Source organism: Melozone crissalis, unplaced genomic scaffold (assembly GCF_028551555.1).
Source record: "Melozone crissalis strain CALT ecotype California unplaced genomic scaffold, PUWL_Pcris_2 ptg000231l_1, whole genome shotgun sequence".
NCBI lineage: Eukaryota > Metazoa > Chordata > Aves > Passeriformes > Passerellidae > Melozone > Melozone crissalis.
In genome coordinates, this window is record NW_026535993.1 from 2,254,321 (window position 1) to 2,270,042 (window position 15,722).

Here is a 15,722-nt window from a genome sequence, read left to right on the forward strand (position 1 = left end):
AATCAGAAATCAATAGCAAGATGCAGAAACCCTCAACCACTCAGTAAAATATAAAGAACAATTGTAATATTGATTTTAAAAGCACCTCTGTAAAGACAGTTGAGAAGAAGCCTGAGAAAGCAAAGCAAAATGCCTGAATTGAAACCTTTTTTTTTCCCTCAGAAAGACATTAATAATGGATTTTCAATGCAAGAAGAAAAACTGAAACCCACACCAGATTCTCCTGGTAATATCAGCTTTCTGCAAAGCCCAGCTATTAATGTAACAGGGACGTCCATCAATCAAGCACACAGAAAGTACATTGAGAGCTAAAAAAGAGCATGCAAACATCTGCTTTTGGCAACTTAAATTTTGTCCCTAAGCATAAGGAACATAATAAATTATCAGGAGGTTGGGCTTGACTTGTTTTCCTCCATCCTGGGCCTAAATGCTGAGGATAAGGATGAAGGTACACAACATGCTGCTGCTGAGATTTGTCATGACAAAAAGTGGGCGAAAGGAGCACGATTTCATTTGTGTTTTCATCTGAAAACACTGGTGCAAGAGGCCACCAAGCAGGGGTGTAGCATCTCCCTGTCTGCAGTTCAGGGAGCTCCTGTGAACCCTTTTCCACCTCCAGCATCCTCAGCACATCCAAGACTTCTGGAGTGGTCCCACAGTGGAGTGACAAATGTGCCAGTGTGCTCCAAGGTGCCCATGGCTCCCTCCTCGCCCAGCTCCTTCCCTGCTCCCTGTGGAGCTGTGGTGATTTTGGCAGCTCCTCAGTCCCTCAGTGTTCTCTTCAACCATCAAATCACACTTGGGGTCCATCCATGCAGCCAAGCACTGCCTGGGGTGTCCCAGCAACCCCAGAAAAGCTGGATTGGCACCAGGGGAATGGCTACAGAAAGCAGCTGGGGTGTCCCCACGCCTCCAGTGTCTCCCCCCTTGTAAAACACAGCAGGTCAGAGCAAGTGCTGGAGAAAATGAACACAATTTACGGATTCCAGCACAGGAGGCTGCAGGCATGGCTGCAACTAAGTCTTAATAAATTCTGAAGAGTGACACCATAAAATGGCATTATGGAAGGCTGTATTTATTGTCTCCCCATGCTTCCGTCTCCAAGGTGCCACGTTACACTTAATAACAGTTTTCTCCCCAGCTGCCAGTGTTGCAAACCCTGACAAGCTAATGGTCGGGCCAGCCCTCCCCAAACACACACATCTCACCCAGTACACAGCTTCCATGGCAAGAACAGGCAAAAACGATTAAACCAGTGCTGCCCAGCCTGTCCCCTCCGTGCTGGCTCTGCAGGGCTCCATGCCACGCAGCAGGACAGGACTTTTGCCCCTGGAAGTGATGCAGAGGAGGAGCAGCTGCTGTGGGGTGGTACCTGCATGCCCAGTGTCCTGCTGGGACAGGAGCATCCCTGCCCTGCCCTGCTGGGAACACCAGGGCCCTGCCAGCAGAGCAGCCCCACCTGAAACTGCTGCCTGCTGTCACAGCAAGCTCTGGGCAAGGCACCAGCACAGCCCTGGGGGGAACCATGGGGAACCACGGATCCTCATGGAGAACCAGAGATCCTCATGGAGGACCAGAGATCCTCATGGAGGACCATGGGGAACCAGAGGTCCTCATGGAGAACCATGGGGAACCAGAGATCCTCATGGAGAGCCAGAGGTCCTCATGGAAGACCATGGAGAACCAGAGGACCCCTGGTTCCTCGTGCCAGAAGGACAGGAAGCCTCACCATTCAGCATTCCCAGCTTCACTACAACTGCAGTGTGCACTTCCATGGTTCCATATTTAGCTTTTGGACCGTGGATACAGTTTTTCTGGAGCATAATCTCCACTGAGCTTCTTGTTCTCCCTGCTGGTGTAGTGTTCAAAGCCTGCAACAAAATCACTTTGAGCTTCAGGCTAAGCCTTGGGTGTGGATGGAGACTTGACAAGTATAAAGATGCTGCTGTTCCATCCCTGCCTGCATCGCCTGCACTGCAGAAGGCACAAAAAAAAAATGTGAACCATCTTTAGTTCTCTTCAGAATACAAAAAGGTAACAAAAATCCCCAAACTCACATATATCAGTTTATCAAGTACAGCAAACAGTACAAACAGGAGTGCAGGTGTGTTTGGCCTGAGAAAACTCGCAGTGGATGGAGATGAGTGTGAACATCTCCTCACCCAGTGTCCCCCCCTCTGGCCTCCGTGTCCCTCCCCTCTTGCCAGCTGACAGCGACCACTCTCCTCAGCAGCCTGGCTCTGCTCCTCCTCCAGGACAAGTCCTTTCCCCTTCAGAAAGCAAACCAAAGGTTTAGAGCATCTGAAGAGATCAGTGTGTGGAAGGATGATGAAACAGGAGTCAAGTGAAAAGTGGTAGATAGGGACAGGCGATCGGAAGACCACACGATGTGACGGAAAGTGGTAGGACTCCTTTTCCCCTAATCTCTTAAGATAAGAGATCACTTTAGGAATGTAACTAGGAATGTAGCCCCCCTAACGATAGTAATGCCAGTAACTTTCCACTCCTGGTAACTTTCCACTTTTTACTAACCATAGATGGTATTGCAGACCCCCTCTGACGTAGAGAAGCCCTTAGACTATAAAACCCCAGGAGAAGAGATAATAAAGGCCTTTGACCGGCTACCACATTGGTGTCTGCGTGCTTTTTGGCCCAAGCGACCCTGGAGAGTTTGGTCGCCGTGCTGTTCCTCGAAACCAGGTCGCCTTGCCTTGTATCAGAAGGCAACAACTGGTGCCGACACCCGGGAAGAAGCTCGGGTAACAGGAATTCGCCTGGACAGAGGACGGCGGCTGCAGCGGCGTGACCGTCTGCAGCGGGGGGGACACCCCCGGACCAGCGTGGACCATGGAGTCCATAGCGAAGGTCGTAACTCAGATGCATGCGCAATGGGGTATTGAGTGTAAGATTAAAGATTTAAGTCTTGCATTGCCGAGACTGATTAAGCTTGGGGCTATAGAAAGCCCGATAGATATCCTCCATTCAGGGGTTTGGGATAATTGTACAAAAGCTCTGGCCGAGGAAGCTATGTCCTCAGGCTCAGGGAAAGCCCTAAAATCGTGGGGCAGAGTTATCCAGGCTCTGCAAAAAGCTCAACAAGAGCAAGAAACCTGGAAAGTCGCGCGAGCTTGTTTATTGACCACCCCTCAGTTGGGGGTGGGCGCGGCGATGCAAACCGCGGAGGATTTTGACTCGGGCGAACACATGGAGGCGCGAACGTCAGAACCCCCTCAGCGAGCGGACTCACCATAGGGGGGGGGGGGGAACACGCGCAGGCGTTCTGGCAGGGGCTCGCGGAGGAGGCGCAGAACACGGCCGGATTGTCAGACCCCGTAGGGATCGATAAAAATGCCCCCCCACCCTATGCGTTTGAAAATGGCACCGAACCGCATGGTCAGGGCGGAAAAGAAGACATGGAGGGTGGAAATGCAGTCAGCCTGCTTAACAACGCATGCGCGGGCGAGCGGGGAGAAGGGGCGGCCCCCGCGGAGGAGCATAAGACCAATCAGAGCGCTATATTAAAATTAGGTCCTTATAGGGCAAGGACCTCCCCCAGCAGGAGGCGGGGGGACCCCAGGGAGAGGTTACGGCCCAACCCCCGCAAGAAGGGGCAGGGTCGGAGCCCGAGAAAACAGGTGAGCAGCCCGGAAACGTCCGGCCAGTCGACTTCCGGCTCGGACTCAGACTTGACCTCCGAGCTCGAGAGGGAATTGGAGAATTCTGATTCTGTTTCTAGTTTTAACAGAAAGAGAGCAGCGGCATGTAAGGTCACTAGTCACAGCGCTCCCGCGTGGGTGAAGGGGTTATCAGAGAAAGACTGAACCCCGCTTACAGACTGGCGGAAAATAAAAATAGCGTGCGCGGAGTGGGCTCAGTCTGCCACACTGGTGTTCCCGGTCCGTGTGGGGCGGCATGCGGAAATCAAAGGACCTATTCCCCCGTAAACCGGAAAGACGTGCAGGCAATTCATAAAGCGATTGCAGACAAGGGAATTAATTCTGCCATGGTTTCCACACTCATTGACGGCGTTTTTAGAGGGGACGACATGTTACCCTTTGATATTAAGCAGACCTGCAGAATGATTTTCAATAGGCCAGAGATGATCGTTTTTAAACAAGAGTGGGAGGACGACTGCATAAAGCAGCTAGCCTTGGTAACGGGAGCTGACCATCCACTGCACAGCTCCAGCATACAGAGGTTAATGGGAACAGACCCCACTATGATCACCCCCCAGGCGCAGGCTGAGGGCTTGCGGGCCCATGAGGTTATGACAACAACCCGTGCTGCCCGAGAAGCCATCCGTGTTGCTTCCAAAGTAATAGCCAAAACCTCCCCATGGTCATGTATAAAACAGAGTGAGAGTGAGAGCTTCACTCAGTTTGTGGACCGTCTTCAGGCAGCATTAGATTCCTCTGCATTACCCTCAGAGGCGAAGGGTCTTGTGGTAGCAGAGTGCCTACGCCAGCAATGCAACTCAGCCACCAAGGACATTTTAAGATCACTGCCGCAGGGGTCTAATATAGCTGCCATGATCAGACACGTTGCAATGGAAGAACACCTAGCTCCCATTCAAGCAGCAGTTCACACTGCAATAACCAGCGTGATGGCGTGCCTTAAGTGTGGCCAGGCAGGCCACTTGGCAGTAAACTGCCCCCAGCCAAGACGCTCATCAGCAGCTGCTCCATCACGCCAAGGGGGACTTAGGGGACCATGCTGGGCATGTGGAAGGAAGGGGCATTTAGCTAAGGAATGCAGATCTAGACCTCAGGAAAATGGGAGAGGGAGGGGGCAGCTGGGCCGTATCCACGCTCCTCCCACCTGGAATATGCAGCGGCCCAGCTACAGCAACCCCCAGTGGGGCAGGGGACCCTCATACCCCATGCCCCCATAGGGAGCAGTCAGTTTCGCATCCCCGCCAGCAGCACAATGGCAGAGTTGTGCAGCACTGCCAGTAATACTTTCGCACCCTCCACCGCCACAAGCCGCGCCGGTGCCACAGGGCCAGCAGGGGACGCCTCAGAGCGGGACCCCTGGGTGGCCCTTGCCATGAAAATAGGGAAGGAACCCCTGATGGTGTGGGGGACATGCTGCCTTTATGGCAGTCAAGATCCCCACGTCATAGGATTTCAGTTTTGGATGGACACGGGATCAGACTGCACAATTTTTCCCCAAGCGCATTGGCCCGGACATTGGCAATTCAAAGAAGTCCCTCCAGTGAACGGAGTGGGAGGGCAGTCCCGGGCATGGAAAAGCACCCAGCTGGTGGCTATAACACTTCACACGAAAAAGGGACCAGAACAGACAGTAGCAATCTACCCCTACATTTTGCAAAATTCTCCACCCCTGATAGGAAGGGACGTCCTTGCTATGCTAGGAGTCAGGATTTCAAATTTATCATGAGGGCCACTGCCGTACACCCTCCGCTGCCAATCACATTGACTTGGAAATCATCAGACCCCGTATGGGTCAAGCAGTGGCCCCTGACAGAGCCTCGAGCGGCAGCCTTGCTGGAACTGGTCGACTGCAAACTGCAAAAGGGTCCCATAGAACCCTCCATCAGTCCATGGAACACCCCTGTATTCGTGATCCCCAAAAGGCCCGGAGAAGGTTATCGCCTCATCCACGACCTGAGAGAAGTGAACAAGACAATCTGACCCATGGGTCCAGTTCAGACACTGCTACCCACGAACACAACCATCCCCGCAGGGCAGCCATGCGCAGTGCTGGACATCAAAGACTGTTTCTTCTCGATACCCCTACACCCTGAGGACAGAGAACGATTCACCTTTTCCGTGGCATTTCGGAACAGCGAGCGGCCCAACCTCCGCTTCCAATGGCGAGTATTACCACAAGATCTGGTAGACAGCCCCACTATATGTCAAATCACCGTGGACAAAGCATTGATGCCAGTCCAACACTCCCACCCCACCGTGACCATCATTCAATACATGGACGACATCCTAGTCGCAGCACCATTGGCAAGCCAAGTAGATCACCTGGTGTCCACAATCACGGAAACCCTTCAGGCCAACGGCTTCGAGATCGCAAGCGCAAAGATCAAGACAGGACCCTGCATGACCTTCTTGGGAGTGGGGACCACAAGCTCCTACGTGACACCCCCCAAGGAGAAGGTCAGTCGAGACATCAAGACGCTCCATGACATGCAACGCCTGATGGGATCGCTGCAGTGGCTTCGCAGCATCATCCTGATTCCTCCCGAGGTCATGGACCCTTCATATGACCTCCTGAAAGGAAAGCACCCCTGGGAACCCAAGGAGCTGACGCCGCAAGCAACAAGCTCCCTCGACTTCATCGAAAGCCAGATGACCACTGGCACACTTGCCAGGTGGAATCCAGCCATGCCCCTGGACCTATACGTCCACTTTACACCGAAGGGGGGAGTGGGAACACTGGCTCAAGGAGTTTCCGAAAAGGCCCAACCAATCCAATGGGTGGTCCTCGGAAGACCTGCTCGTGCATTCTCCCCGGGAATCGAATGCATCGCTAACCTCATCATGAAAGGCAGGAAACTTGCCTTGAAACACCTAGGAACCGAGCCGACAAGCATCCACCTTCCATTTCGCGAGCAACCGACCACGGAGTCAGCCACAATATCGGAGTACCTGGCCCTTGCTCTCACCGGCTTCGGAGGAGAAATCTCCTATTCTGCCACACCGCCCTGGACTCAGCTGCTGACCGTAGTCGAAATGGACATGCCGCCGAAGGTCAAGGACCGACCGCAGCCAGGACCAACGGTCTTCACAGACGCTTCCTCCACGACCTCAACTGTAACGGCAGTGTGGCAGGCAGGAGAGCAATGGCATTGCGTCAAAGTGTGTGACTCCACACTGTCAGTGCAACAACTGGAGGCAGCAGCAGTGGTTTTGGTGTGCGGACTCTTCCAAGAAGAACACCTCAACATAGTAATGGACTCTATATTCATGGCAAGGCTTTGCCTGGCCATGGCAGGACCAGGAGTGTCAACATCTGCAGCAGCCCTAATGCTGGAAGAAGCACTCTCCTCGCGACAGGGCACCATGTCAGTCATCCACATCAACAGCCATGACCCAGACAAAGGTTACTTCCAGATTGGCAACGACAAAGCGGATGCCGCAGCAAAAGGCGTATGGACCTTGCAAAGAGCTCGTTAACTGCACGAGTTGCTCCACATCGGAGCCAAAGCACTGGCCAAGAGATGTGGAATCCCAACAGCGGACGCGAAACATGTGGTAGCCACTTGCCCTCATTGCCAGAAGTCACCCCTATGGACCTGCGGGGTCAACCTGAGAGGTCTCAAGCCTTCAGAGATCTGGCAGTTGGACTTCACCTGGTGTCAACTGCTGAAGCCCCGAGCATGGCTTGCAGTGACAGTAGACACTTATAGTGGAACGATCATAGCCACACAGCACCCCAAAACAAACTCCAAGGCCACAATCCAGTGCTGGCTGACAGCCATGGCTTGGCTCGGTATTCCCAAGCAGATAAAAATGGACAATGGTTCCAATTTCACCTCCAAACCAGCACAAGAATTCGCCTACAAATGGGGCATCACATTAGTGCAAGGTATCCTGTATAACAGTACCGGGCAGGCCATAGTTGAGGGAGCAAATCAGACCCTGAAAACCAAGCTAGAAGTGTTGGCGAAAGCAGAGGGCTTTGCCAATTCCATTCCCCCAGGAGATCAGGCGCGTATACTGGCAACCGCTTTGCTAACACTGAATCAATTCCCTAGGGGAGATGAAACAAACAGTCCCGTTCAAAAGCACTGGGCCACCCGAACGCTAGAGGAGGGCCCGCAGGTGGTGATCAGAAACAAGCTGATGCTCACGGGGCGAGGGTACGCAGCTATCAAAAAGGACGGCAAAATCAGGTGGTGTCCACTTAAGTCAATCAAGCCCGACCTTCACAATGAGCGGAATGAGACTGATGAGAGTTGTGAGTTTCTGTTTACAGGACATGCTCATGGGACGTCCTCGTGATGCGTACATCCCCATTCCAGAGGAAAGTGACAGACCACCAAGCCGCCAGGCAGCGCCCGAGAGACCCGCACGGGTGGGACCCAAGCATCAAAGGTGTTTCTGTGTGATTTTGCTGTTGGGGCTTGTCGCCAGAGGGCAAGCCAGCCCAAATCACTACCCCCATCGGCCATTCAGGTGGGTCATGCGAAACCTTAGTAGTGACAAAGTGCTCAAAGAAATCACCCCACCGAATGCCCCATTCTTCGTGTTCCGCATCACCGACCTGTTTCCAGGACAGCCAAAGGTAGACCCCCATTCCCCACACGCCACACACATGTACCTATCCTGCTGGTGCCCAGCTTCAAACCCTGGGAAAAGCTACTGCAATCACCCAGGGTGGCGACATTGTGGGCACTGGGGCTGCGAAACCATTGTCACAGATGCCAGACCGTCAGGGCCTGGGTGGGATCCACAAGAGCCCAACAAATTCTTACAGTTCACCTGGGCACCCACCAGTTGCAAAACACCCATCTTCCTCCACGGAAACTTTTATCGAAACCGTCATAAAATCCCCAAATTTCGGAAATGCACAGACTACAACATGACAGTTTTGCAGCCAGATCACCCTAGCTGGGCCATAGGCAAAACGTGGACAGTAGTCCTTCAAGGGTCAAAAGAGAGGGTGAATGTGCCAATTATTAGGCTCCAACCTTCACCACCCCGAGCAGTCGGACCCAACAAAGTGATTAAAAGCGTGCCAAAAGGGAGAAACACGACCCACCCCAAAGCCTTGCCCACAAGGGTCGCTGATATCCCGACCGGCCATGCGGAAGCCTTTCAGATGGGCCGTTCAGCCGAGTCAGACTCAGACCCAATCCTTCGTATGTTAGAAGCTACATTCCTATCCCTGAACGAATTTAACCCTAACCTAACCGAATCCTGCTGGCTTTGTTACGATGTCAAGCCTCCCTTTTACGAAGGAGTCGCTTTAAACACTCCCTTCAGTTACTCCACAGCAGATGCACCCAACCAATGTAGATGGGACACCCCCCGCAAAGGAATCACCCTGAGTCAAGTCACAGGCCGGGGCAGATGCTTTGGCAATGCAACCCTAGCTAGGCGGAAAGGCAATGTCTGCACCAAAGTTGTCAAACCCAACAGGAAAAACAATAAGTGGGTAGTCCCATCCGCATCTGGGATGTGAGTTTGCCAGCGATCTGGAGTGAGTCCGTGTGTGTTCCTTGCCAAATTTGATGACTCTAACGACTTCTGTGTCCAAGTTCTGATTGTTCCTAGGGTCCTGTACCACGCAGATGAAGAAGTGTATCACCTTTTTGAGGAACCCAGCCGGCTCCACAAAAGAGAAATAATAACAGGTATAACTATCGCAATGCTGCTGGGCCTAGGAGCAGCCGAGACGACCACAGGAGTCTCAGCCTTAGCGACACAGCACCAAGGACTGTCACAGCTGCAGGCAACAATTGATGAGGACCTGCAGAGGATTGAGAAATCCATCTTCTTTCTAGAGAAGTCAGTCTCCTCACTCTCAGAAGTAGTCTTGCAGAACAGGCGAGGACTAGACCTCCTGTTCATGCAGCAAGGGGGCCTGTGTGCCGCCTTGAAGGAGGAGTGCTGCTTCTATGCAGACCACATGGGAGTCATGAGAGACTCCATGGCAGAAATCCGAAACAGACTGGCTCAGAGACAGAAAGACAGGGAAGCCCAACAGGGTTGGTTTGAGTCCTGGTTCAATCGATCACCATGGCTAACCACCCTAATTTCTACCCTAATAGGTCCATTGGCAATGCTACTTTTAGCTGTCACCTTCGGACCATGCCTGCTGAACAAGCTAGTCTCATTCGTTCAGACCCGCCTAGAACGGGCCAACATCCTGTTCATAGGCCGGCAGCAACTGCTGTGAATTCGACCAGGGAACACTGCCAGTCACAAGATCTTCTAAACTTGCCCGGCAAAAAACTTACCCAGGTTTACCAAACCCCTTTTTTTGTCAACAACCTCATGCCTCATCTCAGTACCTATGTATATGACTACCTCGTTCATTTGTGAAAAAGGGGGGGGGAGATGTGGTAGATAGGGACAGGCGTTCGGAAGATCTCGCGATGTCACGGAAAGCAGCAGGATTCTTCTCCCCCTAACGCCTAGTGATAAGGGATCACCCAAGAATGTAGACCACCCTAACACTAGTAACTTTCCACTCCTTATCAACCAATCACAGTAAGGTAAGACCCCCTGACGTAGAGAAAAACCTCCCAGATTATAAAACCCCAAGAAACGGGGCAATAAAGGCCTTTGGACCGTCCACCATATTGGTGTCTGCATGCGCCTTTGGCCCCAGTGACCCTGGGCAGTGGTTCGCCGTGCCGTTTCCTCAGAACCAGGTCGCCTTGCCTTGCATCAGAAGGCAACACCTTTCAGGTTAGTTTCTGTGTGTCTTCTATTGGGGTGGCTGTTGCCTCTATCACTTGCACACAGGCTGGCCACCCTCTGGCTACTGGATCTGGTAACTTGGAGAGAGATGTGACTGGCTTCCTGCACCCTCCCCAGTCCTTTGTAAGGACTCCGCAAGCTATCCCCTCTTCCATGTTTACCAATAGGTCAAAAATCTTTTAAAGGTCTGGCAGGCTCAGTACAGGGGCAGAGGACAATTTAGTTTTCAGATTCCGAAGCTGTTCCTCGTCATTTGAGGCCCAGGTTACAGGCTCTGAGTCTATCAATTTTTCATATGGAAATTTAACGCTTTTAGTGATTTAATACTGATCAAGCCATAATCTGCAATACTCAAACAAACCTAATAATTTTCTAACATCTCTTTTGGTCTTTGGGGCAGGGATGGACAGAATTCCCAAAATTCAGGAGGCCACGAAAGGCTTAGACAAAATGAAAATTATTCACTATTGTATGGAAGTCTGGCCTAAGTTAAACCTGCAGGGGGAGTGGCTATGGTATGGGACAAGAGATCCATGGATGTGTTCCCAATTAAACCAACACCTGAAAACCCAAGAGAGTCCCAATCTTCAGCAGTTAACATATGCTGCATGTTCGCAGAGGCATACCACCAGCAATGTATAAAAATCTGTAAACTACAAAAACGGAAGGAAAATAATGAGGGGAGAGAAGAGGTTAGTGTTAAGTGGGACCCCCTTGATTACTTACCTCCTCCTCCATTCCCTCCTATTTACCTGGCAAGGCCCCAGGCTCCTCTCCCAGATCCCCCAATTTTACCTCTGGCCTCTCCATCCTCAGAATCAGCAGCTGCTCCGATCCCATTACCACCTCCGATTAACACTCCTATGGTTATTACTCCTACCCTAACCACAACTCCCTTACCTGCTCCAAACACTCGTGTCCCACCTCCCTCTAACCCAGTTATTTCTCCAGTCTCCCCCTCAGCCTTTTCAACTGTTTCTCCAGCCCCACCTCCAGTGTCCCTTCCTACAGGTTCAGTTTATTTCCCCTTACCTACTGCTATACAATTACTCCCTCCTAACTGGGAGGTGAGCACCTCCATCTCTAACCCAGTTAGACTCAACTAGCCCCACTCCTCCTGTTTCTTCCCAGAAGGGTAACCTCACGGAGGGACCTTACTGTAACACAAGATCTAAAACATCTAAAGTGGAGAAGCTTTTTCCTCTTAGAGACGTCCCCTTGGGTGGGATACGTGGGGGACTTGGGTTTGTGAATGCCCCATTAACAGCCACTGAAATTCGAGGCTTTGAAAAAGAGTTAGGGAAGTTAGTGGAGGATCCAGTAGGTATATCGAACCAAGTAAATCTATTTCTAGACCTTAACATTTACACCTGGGGAGAGCTGAACTCTATTTTTAAAATTTTGTTCAGCGCTGAAGAAGTGAGGATGATCAGGGCCACAGGAATGCGGATCTGACAGTGAGAAAATCGTTCAGGAGATCCCAGTGACCAGAAATTATCCCTACAGGACCCTGAGTGGGACCCTAATGAAGAGAAAGATAGAAGGAACATGGAAGAGTATAGGTCCCTGATGGTTAGAGGAATAAAGAAATCAGTTCCCTGAAGTAATAACACAAAACTAGCTTTTGATAACATGCAAGAAAAGGATGAAACCCCAGCTACTTGGCTTAACAGATTAAAGAGGAACTTCCAATTATATTCCAATATAGATCCTGATAGCTCTTAAGGCTAAGTACTTCTAAAAGTGCAATTGGTTACAAAATCGTGGCTGGACATATGGAGAAAGTTAGAGAAAATGGATGACTGGCAGGAGAAGGGAATAAATGAACTGTTAAAGGAAGCTTTAAGGATATATTTAAGGAGAGAAGAAGAGAAAACTAAAGCTAAAGCTAGAATCATTGTAGATGTAGCCAGGGAAATGATAGGGGTAACCAGAGATCAGCAGGGACAACCATCGAGAATCAGTGAAAATGGACAAAAGTCCTCCTTTGAAACACCCAAAGATAAACCTATACTACCTCCATGGGTGGATACAAACAAGAGACCAGGGACACCACTGAGCGACAGAAAACGTTATTATTGTGGAGAGATAGGACACATAAGAAGGGATTGCAATAAACTCTCTTTGGATGAGGCAATGGTAAAAGAACAAGAAGCTCTTGAGAGACTCCTGAGGGATGACAACAAGGCGTGTCAGGGGCTTTACATGCTAGGGGACCCAATGTACCATCAAGAAGAGCCTCTGGTAAACTTTGAAGTCGGTCCCCAAAGTGAGGAATTTGAATTTTTAGTTGATACCGGAGCAGATAGATCAAGTATAATGGAATTACCTGCAGGAGTGACGACTGGGAGAAAGGTCTGTGAGGTGATGGGAGCAGAGGGAAAACCATTTAGAGCCTCCATAGCTGAAAACGTAGAAATTAAAGGAAACGGAAGGCAGTGTGTGGCTGACTTGATCTATTTACCTAATCTAGAACGTAATTTACTAGGAAGGGACCTACAAGTCTCATTAGGAGTGGGGATTATCCCAAAGGATGGGAGAATGATAGTCCAGATCATGAAATTGACATCAGGAGATACAGAGCAAATAAAACCAGAGGTTTGGGCAGGAGAAGGAAAGAGGGGCTATCTAGACATCCCACCAATAAGAATTGAAATGCAAAAAGGAATTCCTCCCGTTCAAGTAAAGCAATACCCAAGGTCTATTGAGGGAAAAAAGGGACTGACCCCTGTGATTGAGCAGCTATTAGAGGAAGGTATCCTGGAGCCGTGTATGTCTCCCCACAACACCCCTATTTTAGCAATCAAGGAGGCAGGTGGAAAATACCAATTTGTCCAAAACTTAAGGAAGAAAAATGAGAGAACTATAACCAGGCATCCAGTGGTCCCAAATCCCTACACCCTCTTCAGTCAGATCCCAAGGGAGCATGCCTCGTTTACTATTATAGATTTAAAAGATGCATTTTGGGCATGTCCTCTTGCTGAGGAATGTAGGGATTGTTTCGTGTTTGAGTGGGAACATCCAGAGAAGAGGAGGAAACAACAATTAAGGTGGATGTGCCTACCCCAAGGATTTACCGAGTCCCCAGATCTCTCCGGGCAGGCCTTAGAAGGCCTTTTAGAACAATTCAACCCTGAGAGCGAAGTACAAATTCTACAATATGTAGATGACTTATTATTATCTGGAGAGGAACAGAATAATGTCAGGGCAACAAGTATACGCCTGTTAAATATCCTAAGAGCAAAGGGTTTAAAAGTATCTCAGAATAAATTGCCATTTGTGGAAGCGGAAGTTACTTATCTGGGACACATCATTGGGAAAGGATATAAAAAATTAAGTCCTGAAAGAATTTCAGGCATACTATCCATACCAGCACCAAAAACTAAGAGAGATGACAGAAAACTATTAGGCTTATTTCGGTACTGTAAGTTATGGTTAGACCAATATACCCAAAGTGTAAAATTTTTATATGACAAATTAGTAAACGCTGACACCATAGAATGGAGAAATGAGGATGACAAAAAACTAAATAATTTGAAAGATAAACAATCCTCAGCACCTGTCCTAAGTTTGCCCAATCTGGAAAAAGAATTTGACCTATTTGTAAATACCGAAAAAGGAATTGCATATGGGGTGGTAGCCCAAGAGTGGGGAGGGTGTAAGAAACCAATAGCTTACATCTCCAAACTGCTAGACCAAGTAGCTAGGAGGTGGCTCGCCTGTATTCAAGCCGTTGCTGCAGCAACCACCTTAATTGAAGAGACTCAAAAACTGACCCTGCGATGTAAAATAAGAATCCATACACCACATGATCTAAAAACAATTTTAGGGCCAAAGAGCCCAGAAGTGGCTTACTGCCTCCAGAGTATTAAAATATGAAATAATCTTAATAGATACTGATAACCTAGAGCTGGAAACCTCTAAAACTCTAAATCCAGTGCAGTTTCTCTCTGGAGAGCCATTATTAGAACTCGAGCATAACTGCTTGGAACTAGTGGACTTTCAGACAAAAGTTAGGGAAGATCTAGAAAAGATACCTCTACCTTATGGAATAAAATTATTTACTGATGGGTCTTCGAGAGTAGTGGAAGGAAAAAGGATGTCTGGATATGCAATAATTGAAACTACAGAAAAGGAAGACATGAGAATTACCGAGAAGGGCAAACTGCCTTCTAATTGGTCAGCTCAGTGTTGTGAAATCTATGCCTTAAAGAGGGGACTTGACTTATTGGAAGGGGGCCAAGGGACAATTTACACTGACTCACGGTACGCCTTTGGAATCGTTCATACATTTGGAAAGATTTGGGAGGAACGTGGGTATCTGAACTCCAAAGGAAAAAAACTTAGTGCACACAGAACGGATAAGATCAATATTAGAATCTCTACCTAAACCTGCAGAGATCGCAGTGGTACATGTTAAGGGACATCAGCAAGGGGATACCATCGAGGAAAAAGGGAATCACTTAGCTGACCAAGTGGCTAAGGAGGCAGCATTAGACCCAGGGGAGCCAGTGAAATTGCTCAGGTTAAACAAAGTGTTAGGCGAAGAAAGGAAAGGAAAACTAGTATTCAGTGAGAAAGAACTAAAAGCAATAAAAGAATTATAAATGCATCGGGGGAACCAAGGGGAGTGGTTGACACCAGATGGGCATAAATTTTTAAATAAAGCCCTAGCCCAGAAAATCTTAACAGAGATACATGAATCAACCCATTGGGGGGTCCAAGGGTTATGTGATCACTATTTAGGAGAAAATTTATGTATCGGAATACATGAGGTAGCAAAAGCAGTAACTCAGGGGTGCCTAATTTGCAAAAAACTAAATCAAAAAGTGATGAGGCAGACCATACGAGGGGGAAGAGAATTAGCCCAAAGACCATTCCAAAACATTCAAATAGACTTTACTGAAATGCCCCCTGTACAGAGTTGCAAACACTTATTGGTAATAGTTGACCACCTCACTCATTGGGTAGAAGCCTTTCCAACTAGAAAAGAGACCGGAAAAGCGGAAATAGTAGCCAAGATTATCTTAGAATTCTAACATCAATCCCCGATACGGGTTGGTGAACAATATTGATTCAGACAGGGGACCACACTTTATCGCACAAGCATTACATAAAATAATTGAGGTTTTAGGAATAAAACGGAGATTACATACCCCATGGCATCCCCAGAGCTCTGGGAGGGTAGAAAGAATGAATAAAACCCTCACAAATATATTAACAAAATTAATTGCAGAAATGTAGATGAACTGGCTCAAATGCCTACCCCTTGCCCTTTTAAGGATCAGGACAGGACCCCGATCAGATATAGGGGTT

General features: G+C 49.2%; 1 protein-coding gene across 1 annotated transcript in view; it reads left to right on the forward strand.

Moving 5' to 3' along the window:
* Positions 1-3,168: 3,168 nt before the first annotated feature.
* Positions 3,169-15,722, forward strand: part of LOC128949409 (olfactory receptor 14J1-like) — a 40,207-nt gene continuing 27,653 nt past the window's right edge. The window contains exons 1-3 of the mRNA XM_054294272.1: positions 3,169-3,218; positions 4,036-4,153; positions 6,027-6,131. Of these exons, the coding sequence (XP_054150247.1) occupies positions 3,169-3,218; positions 4,036-4,153; positions 6,027-6,131 (273 nt within the window). The remainder of the gene's footprint in view (positions 3,219-4,035; positions 4,154-6,026; positions 6,132-15,722) is intronic.